This window comes from Pseudonaja textilis, chromosome 10 (genome assembly GCF_049901715.1).
Source record: "Pseudonaja textilis isolate UNSWEBS1 chromosome 10, rPseTex1.2, whole genome shotgun sequence".
Lineage (NCBI taxonomy): Eukaryota > Metazoa > Chordata > Lepidosauria > Squamata > Elapidae > Pseudonaja > Pseudonaja textilis.
Genome location: NC_141999.1, coordinates 8668691 through 8677838, shown reverse-complemented (window position 1 = coordinate 8677838; position 9148 = coordinate 8668691). Strand labels below are relative to the sequence as shown.

The 9148-nt window shown below is 39.2% G+C and overlaps 1 protein-coding gene across 1 annotated transcript; it reads right to left on the bottom strand.

The window, feature by feature from the left end:
* Positions 1-34: 34 nt before the first annotated feature.
* Positions 35-7873, bottom strand: PITHD1 (PITH domain containing 1). The gene is made up of 6 exons (XM_026702635.2): positions 7572-7873; positions 6290-6333; positions 5601-5678; positions 3745-3849; positions 2030-2138; positions 35-760 (listed from the first exon to the last, which is right to left on the bottom strand). The coding sequence occupies exons 1-6, from the start codon at positions 7767-7769 to the stop codon at positions 659-661; spliced, it is 636 nt and encodes a 211-aa protein (XP_026558420.1). The 5' UTR covers positions 7770-7873; the 3' UTR covers positions 35-658.
* Positions 7874-9148: the final 1275 nt, after the last annotated feature.

Sequence of the window (9148 nt, the reverse complement as noted above, 5' to 3'; positions counted from 1 at the left end):
AGCTCAGATTTTTTTTAAAGAAGTACTCAAGGGATTCTTTGCCATGTTTATTTACAAAAAGTTGCATTTTAGACAAGATAAATTCATAGATCTTTATATTTTCTAGGCTTTAAACTGACAACATTGTTATGCATCAGCAAGATAGCTATTAAATTATGCTTATGGCAATTCCTGTAGCACTTTGGTCACTATTATGTCACTATTATGCTGGAGAAATCACATACACTGGAAATTAGCCAAGATCCCACCAGGAACATTTAATTTTCGTATATCAAAACTATATTCAAAAACCAGAAGAAAGTCCTAGAGATTGGGCCACCACCTGATAGTCTCACTCTTTATGTATGCCAGCAAGAAAAATAGCAGCAACTAAACAAAAAATTCACTATCTTAGAAACATTCTGGGCCAAGAAGATATTGCTAAGACAGTCATGGTGAAGGTCCAGGAAGAGTTAATGATTTTAAGATCAACTTTCACAATTGACCTTCGCAACAGTGTAATTTTGTACCTATCTGCCAAGCATTTGATACCAAATGCTTCCAAAACCACATGCATACATCGCAAAAAGAGTAACTGCCACGCCATCCTTTTTAGCTTCAACTGTTCAACATCTTTGTAAGTCTACTCAGTGTTCTGTCGTTGCACAAGCCTTCCCAGTTAGGAAATGAAGTGTGTCTGTGGTGTGATCTGATCAAGTTTGTGATCAGCCGGGTTTGCTGCTGCTTCATAGTTACAGATGGTCACTTCGTGTCGATGAGGCTGCAGAGAAACAATTTGAACATTTCTTCAGAGGTCTCTTTGTATATCTTGGACAGCTAGAGCAATCATTTGATTTTCCTCTCCACTGAGACCAACCACCATTACATCTACTCTTACAAACACATACATTACACGTACATTCTGAATAACTTGTACTTCTTTTGAGAAATTTGCAACTTGTCTCTTTTTAACCCTCCCACCTAAATTCATAACACGTCATTCCTTCACACTGCGTTGTCTGCACAGGTTAAAAATTAGGGATGTGCAATCCCCAAAGATCACGTTTTGAACATATTCTGGGCCTAAATGAGCTATTGTGACCTTGGTCTTCCCAGGAGAGAAATCCTTTTCAAGAACAAAACACTTCTGATGAGTCAGAATAAATCATTCTGACCTTGGAACATTTCCAGTGAAATCAGAACAGCCGTTCCAAGGACAGAATGGGACCTTCCTTGACTGAAATGTTTTCACACATTTACTCAACATGGCAGAATTTGAGTCAACACCTGCCAATGGCTGCTTAGCTTGAAACGCACTGGGCTAGGAAACAGCAAAAGGGACAAGGCTAGAAAAAAACAGAAGACTCTAACAATTACTTCAGACTCTTCACTTTATCTCCCAGCTCAACATAGAAAAATAAATCCTGGTTTATCTAAAAACAGGAAACCTTGAGGCACCTTCATGCCAATCCATTTGTAAGTGCATGAAAATGGCAGTTGGAAGGACATATTCAGGCTTAAAATAACACTCATTCAGTTATTTCTTGAGGCATGATAATAACCAACCAGTGAGGTAGCAGGGAAGTTTATTTAATGAAGAAAACAGGCCTTTTATGATGTGCTATATTTGACTAGCAGTGATTCAGACAGGCAAAAACCTGGGAGGGGGGATACTTAAGTAACTTTCAAAGAGGTTTCCTTCAGACTCATCATCCAACCCAAATAGAAACAGGAAGTTTAAGGGTGGAACATGGGGTTTGCTGACATGATCCGGATTTGTTAAGACAACCACTCCCAGAACTCCCAACCAACACAAATTTTAAAGGCATGCAGTCCAAGGTAACTGAAGGATGCCATGATGAGCAAGGTTAGCCTGGAAAGACATTATAAAACAACAGTTACCTTCTCTTAAGTATGAACATTATGCCAGAGTCTCAGAGACTCCTGCTCATGAATCTGTTAATAAGAACATTTTGAGGTCACAAAAGCTTCTATACCCCACATCTATTTATTTAGTGTTTTCATCTGTTATCTCCATCCCCACACTTACTTCTGTCCATTCTCCCCTTAGGCCTATGTAAAAGATTTTTGTTGTGTCAGCACCAAAGTTCTTGGAGAAGTGGATGGAGAGATGATAAACATTTGAGAAGCGAGCAATTCTGGAAAAGGAAAAAATTCTGCATTTACAATTGTAACATATAGGACAAGTTTTTACATTTTGACCTCTAGAACTAAACAGTAGTATCAAAGCCAAGTTTTTTCCCCCACACAAATTTTAATTCTGCAAATAATGTATATTATAGCATTCAGCTTGAGCAAGTAGATTGCTCTTTTTGGATCTTCCTGCCAGCCACATCAACTCAACAAACCACAAAGCCACTGTCTGTATCTTTGTTTGATTTCATGTCTAAACCAAGATTCCTAGGTTCTTCATTCTTTAAAAAACATTAAAAGCCCCTGGCCAACAGTTTTGGCATGTAAAAGAAAGAACAAGCCAAGCAGGGCTAACCAGCCTGTATAGCACAGCACTGATTGGTTGGTTAGAAAGATAGAGGTTTCCATCATCATTTAGTACTTCCCAACAAGTACAGCAACCAAGCAGGGACACTTTGTGCCAGAACATCCATTTATACAACATACACACACAGCCCTCTTCCCCAATCATACCGTTCCCTTTCAGGATAAGCAATACTAGTAAAACTTTTCACTATAGTTTAGCAGGACCAGAATTTCTACCTGCCTAAAATCAAGAAACATTCACAGAAGCTAAAAAAGGCTGAAAGAAAAAGCAACCTCAGCTCTGCATTGCAGTAACTGTTGGGAAGAATTTGTGCTATCTCAGCAAAAAGAGTGGGGCACACAAGTCTTTGTTCCCAGTGCTGGTAGAATCCCATAATAAACCAATCTAAATATGCATTTTTAAAGGTTCTTCCCTCAGATGTTCCCTTTTAAGGGTGATTCACACCAGGACCCCTCTCATTTTGCTGTTTTTGCAGCACTAACCAGTTTTAGTGACCTGAAGTATTACCCTAATATTTTCCAGACCTCTTTATGGCAACTTTCATTTTATTTCTTTCTGATCGCCCTTTCTGAAATCCTGACTGGACAACAAAATGTAATATATTCTGTACTTTCCCCATCTTCTGGGAAGAGCAGGGGAGGGGACATAAGAAATTAGCTTACTTCAATGCAAATTTCCCCAAAGTCTAAGACTTTAAATTCCCCTAACTACACACAGTCCCTCAACTGTTCATTCCATGAGGACCCCACTACCGTTTTTCCTCCCCGGTGCAATGGCAATGGTTCACCATATAATTCATTCACTAAGAAATAACGTCATTTTTTTGAATTTTAGCTGTGCGATTCCTGTTTATTGCCCCTGAGAGCTGTTGCTAGAGGGCAGCCAGTTAGTAGTAGGCAAACATGCTGGGATTGGAATTTCAGTTCCAACACTACTGGAGGGAATGCTGTCATATGGCAGCTAACTAATTTTAGGAGTTAACATTTTAAAATACACAGATTATGAAATGGTTTAGCAGCACTTGTTCTTCTCTTTGGAGTCCCTCCCACACCTGAAGCAGAGCCACAGTTTTTACTGCTGTGGTTTCCTCTACAGTCTGCTACATTCTCCACAAAAAAGAACTGGGGGAGGAAAAACTTCTCCATCTTGGTACCCTCAATTATTAGAGCCCAAGGCTTGTGTTCTTGAATTTGGAGCTCAAATACTGGATACCTTGAATAAAGACTGAATAAGCCATGACATACTTTGTAGGATATTCCAGTTCTCCTAAAACATCACGATTCAGGCTGAAGATCTGATCTGGTTCTCGGGCAGTATCATCAAAGGACATATGAGGAATATTCTTAAACCTAGAAAAAGGCAAGGGTCAGCTCATACAAATGTTACCTGATGTTTTCAACAGCTAACCACTGTAGTCATCTGGACTGGAAAATGGAGAAACACTCAAACTAGTTCTTAGTATAACACAAAAGTGATGATCAAAAAAGCAATGTTGAAAAAGTTCACTTTCAGTTATTTAGAACATTGTACTCCACCAAATAATAATATACTTATAATTTACAGGCCTATAAGTAACTAAGTATAAAAGTCAACAATGATATATTAAATTATTAATTTTATAGTTAAGGACTTCAGTCATACTCTACACTCATTACAAATTTCCCTTTTAAAAAATCTACAAATTCAAATATCAGAATGGTATAGCACCCGAAATTAATAACCAAGAGCAAGGCTGTGCACTGGTTGCCATTGAGCTTCTAGGTTCTGTTGAAGATATTATTTTTAACCTAGGAAGTCCTATATGGCTCAGCACAAGTAAAGATATAGGACAATTTCTCCTGACAGATTTAGTCTATCTTGTGTGCTCAGCTCATTGGGGAACAAGTAACAAGGCCCCAGATAATTACCTACTAGCAGCAACTTCAATGTTCCTTGAGGTACAGGGAAACCCTCACTACTTTACTTACTTTTTGTAGGGCAAGTACAAAAGATTTTTCGAAGAATTCTTTGGCACAGAAGGTGGAACTGGAATGCTACTATAACTCTGCTTTGGTAGCTATTTTTATTGAAGATTTTTTATGCTGCCTTTATTATTTTTATAGATAAGGTGGCAAAAACACACTGTACTTCTGTACACTATACACTGTACTCCTTCCTCCTCCTATATTCCCCACAACAACCCACTGAGGTAGGATGTGCTGAGTGTGTGTAACCAGCCAAAAGTTACCCGGCCGGCTTTGATGCCTAAACTCACAGCTTCTTCATTTCTAGCTTGGTGATTAACCACTAGACCAAACTGGCTCTCCTTTTACTGTTATTATAAATCACTCTGAGTCCTTAGAGATAGTGAGGCATATAAAGTTTCATAATAAATGTATAAATAAACCAGCCACTAAGAATAGCAAATGACAAATGGAAATTTGGTTGTCAGGCAAAGCCATCAACAATATCATACTGCAGTTCTAAAAGTGAAGTTATTTCAGCACATGTATTAAAACTTACAATATGGAAAGAAATTAAAACTAAAAAGCAGTGATAATACAAGGACACTCCAAACAGATTCTTTTAGTAGCTGTTTGGCTCTCAGGACTCTCAGCCATGAAAAGACATCTATACTTTCAAGCCAAGGCTGGTAAACAGATCTATAAGAATTCCTTGAGATTAAGAAAGAATCATTATTATAATTCCAGAAATTATTTTCCTAGTCTTTTATTTATTCACAGACTGAAATAAATAACAAGTTCAGGAAATCACTACTAAAACAAAAACAGCTAAAGAAAAGTAGGAATTCAATAAATAGATCACAGAGAATCTTGCTGAAGAGAACACAATTTGTAAGTGATTGAAAGGATGCAGGGAAACTGAATCCTAAATAAACATGTTCTGGTGAAAACTGAATGTTTTTTTTTTCTTGCAGAATTTCAGAGCAGGTGAAAATCAACAAAAAGGCATTTCATTATTTTACAGCAAGGCAGCCCAGATTATTAGAGCAAAATTTAAGGCTAAAACCATTCATATATTTATTGCGGTAAAAAAAAAACCTGTCATCTTAATAAGCAGCTTTTGCAACATGAATTATCTGTCCAGTGTTTCAACTTACAGTCTCATTTCTGAGGGGTGCGTATCGTCATCCTCTCCCATCACAATTATTCCTTTTAATTTCACATTGCCTGTAAATCTGCAAAAAGAAAAAAAATGCCATTGATCCTTCTTTTTTGTTGTTGTTCAGTTGACTGTAACTAGTTCAGCCTGAAAGGAATCTTATTATTTTCACTATCTGCCACTAGAATCCCATTAACTTGAGGTTCTGGAATTAAACTACATCATCAGTTAAGACTGAAACAAAATAACCATATATCTTTTACACAACTCTACTAACAATGTGAGGTTTTCACCATAAATTGTCTTAGTAACCAATCTTGGCTGAATCTAGTTAAAAGAAGACCATGCAATTATTTTAAAAATAGTCTATTATTATTAGATTTTTATCCTACCTTTTAAAAATATATAGCTCAAATTAGCAAACATACGCAATATTTTCCCCACAACAACTCTGTGATGTAGATTAGGCTGAGCAGAATTGTCCAAAGTCACTCAGCTGGTTTTTATGCCTAAGGAAGACATAGAACTCAGTCTCCTGGCTTTTAAGACAGCACCTTAATCTCTAGAACAAACTGGCTCTCTCTCTATTTGATTGCTATCAGCCCACCTCCAAAAACCATGTTATAAAATCTCCAAAAGGAAATCAAAAGCCAGCAATATTTTTTTTTAAAAAAAAAGACTACTTACGGAACATTAAATAAGAGCTCTTCATCATCATCACTTTCTACAAACTAGGAAAAAATGAATAGGATTTAATGCAAGAGTTTTACATTCAGTTGAAATATATATTGCAAAGGACAATTGTCCCACAAAAACCAGTATGTTCAAAATGATTGCTTGAGGACCTCATGGGGGACTTTCAACTCAAGTTGTTAGAAAAAGTGCTTAAACACCTATAATACACAGAGAAGACTGGAGCTATGCAAAATAGTATCAAAATAGAATATATATTCCAATCAGAAGGTGCACGAAAGTTGGGAGCCTTTTTTTGTACAGTCAAAAAACCATTAAATTAGCTTGCCTTATAGACAGTAATCAGCACTGTTTTCTTTGGACATGGTTTACTGAATGTGCTACATGTACCTAGATAATATGGGTTCATGTTTTTTAAATGCAAGGATTATATTACAAACAGCAATAGTAGTATTCAGATTATAATATATCCTAATACTTCAGTCCATTTATAAATCCTGTCATTAAAAAACATCAATAACCCTTGGCAAATGACTCCACACCAGCACAATGACAGGTGCCAATATCGAAACATGCTTATCAAAACCATGTCATTTGTGCTTTAGGATTTCCATCAAGCTAACTATACTCTGCATTTCTATACTCTCCTCTTTCCTGTCCCTCTGCTCTATCATCCATATTTCAGAAGATCTGGGGGATGGCAGGAAATCTTCTAATATGCTTAGGTTTTTTATTGATCTAAGCAGCACAACATTCACCTCTCCTGGGTAAATGGGTAGTTGAAAAGACATACTTAGCCATGGTTTGATGTAACCATAGCTTCCCAATCAAGCTGCACAGGCCATTGGCACGCTCAAAATACTTGATTTCTTGAGCAACAAGATCAAATCATCTCCAGAGCTGCAGTTTCCTTGGTTATACTAAGGATTTGACGTCAATCTTAATTAACATAATTCATGTATATAGATCGAGGTTTCCCAAACTTAGCCACTTCAGATGGGTGGGCTTCAACTCCCAGAATTCCCCAGCCAGCATACCAGCTGAGGAATTCTGGAAGTTGAAGTGCACCCACCTTAAAGTGGCCAAGGTTGAGGAAACCCTCACATAGCCTAATATTCATTCGGCGACTGCGTTGACCCCTTAGCTGTGAGGAGGAGTCCTATTATGCGACTCCACTCAAGGTTGCGGGCGCTGTGTGAAAGGCGCCTCTTTGGAACACCTGAACCGTGAATAGCTACGGCCCGACTGCCCCGCCCGCTCCCGGGGAGAGACCGACCTTCTCCTTATCCCCACGGTCTTCCCAGGCGCGGAACACGAGCGCCCCGCTGCCTTCCGTTCGCTCGTTGAGGCACTCCAGGCGCTCGCGGTCGATGCGCAGGTAAAGGCCCCAGGCCTGGCCTCGCCGCTCAGGAGGCTCCTCGTGGTCGTCGCTATGGCAACAGCTGCCCCCGCCGTGGCTGTGCCCGTGAGACATGGTCTAGCGCGAGGGGACCCCCACCTAAGAGCCGCCGACAGCACGCGCGCACGTCAACAAAAGTGAGCGCAGGCGCAGTACCGTCCTTCCGGAATATCCCGTCACGTGGGGAGGGGCGTTGCCTTCTCGCTGCCCAGGCAACCGAACAGGTGTTTTTGCCGTCGTACAGCGCGCTAAGCCAGCGTTTTTTAAACCGTGGTCCTCGGATCTCTGGGGTCCCCCAAGACCTTCTCAGGGGTCCTCAAAGCCAACGTTGGCCAGCCTACGTTGAAAAGCAATTCAGTGTTAAAATCCCACCAGGCCCTCGTGAGAAGTGATAATGGCAGTGCATGGGTCAATTTTAATTTTTAATATAGTAACTGTTGATCAATATAATCCATGCAAACAAGTTCTTTGGGGGTCCTCCGTAAGGAAGGGGCCCTGAGGGAAAAAGTGATTCAAGAACACTTGCACTAAGCTGCCAATTGTGATGACTTGCTTTGCCCAATAGCTAAGCCATGATTTGTAGTTTGTATCCTCAAAAGACTACTTCACACAGTGCACGGAGACCAAACCACAGGCAGTGTTTGCACAGCACATATTCGGGCACCTGAATGAATCATGGGCTTGCAACAATCCACTGACCTACAAATTAACATCACAGGCTGGGTTTCTGCAATGTGCTGAGCCAAAGCAAAGAAAAAGTAAAACTAACCAACTTGAGCATGTTGTGCCAGTGCAGCCCACAGATTTCCAACCAACCCTGTTCAGTAGATTGGCTTATCTCAGCCAGTGACAGTTGAATGCATGAAACCAAGTCTTAAGAGCTACCTTTTTCCTTTTCTATTACAGAGTAAAGGCATATCTTTCATGGGTTTTGGAGTTTAATTGTGGATTCTCAATTATCTTTTTTTAAATATTCCCCAGATGGCAGAGATACAAGACTTCCAATCCTTCAAAACCCAGAACATGCCCTTTAGAGTTCACTGCAAAGAATTGTATTACCCCATATTTATTTAACTATATTGGAGTTACAGGTGTGAAATACAATTTACTTTTAAAGGAAATATTAATATTTGTCCTAGCCATACCAAAATTTTAATTTTAAAGTGAACTTTCCCAAAATGTTGGATTTTATCATGGTACCTCAACACAGTGCCTTCCAGATATATTAGGATTATAAAACTCAGAACTTTCAGCCACTGTGAGGCAGAACCAGATAGAGAAAGCTGAACATTTCCACATATGTATTGCCATGACTGAAAGACTGTCTCCTTCAAGATAAATAACTCTTTCCAGACAGATCTTTTGTACAATTAATGCATGACAAACAAAAAACACCTTCTACAAATAAGTTGCTGGAAGGAAGAATTGTACAATCTTCTTTGAACAAATACCAA

Bases quoted from the DNA above. Each gene is read 5' to 3' on its own strand.
- PITHD1 (XM_026702635.2), bottom strand. From the start codon at position 7,769: ATGTCTCACGGGCACAGCCACGGCGGGGGCAGCTGTTGCCATAGCGAC. The intron at 5,679-6,289 runs GTAAGTAGTCTT...TTCTTTTTGCAG, and splicing joins GAGCTCTTATTTAATGTTCC to ATTTACAGGCAATGTGAAAT. The intron at 2,139-3,744 runs GTATGTCATGGC...TTCCTTTTCCAG, and splicing joins GAACTGGAATATCCTACAAA to AATTGCTCGCTTCTCAAATG.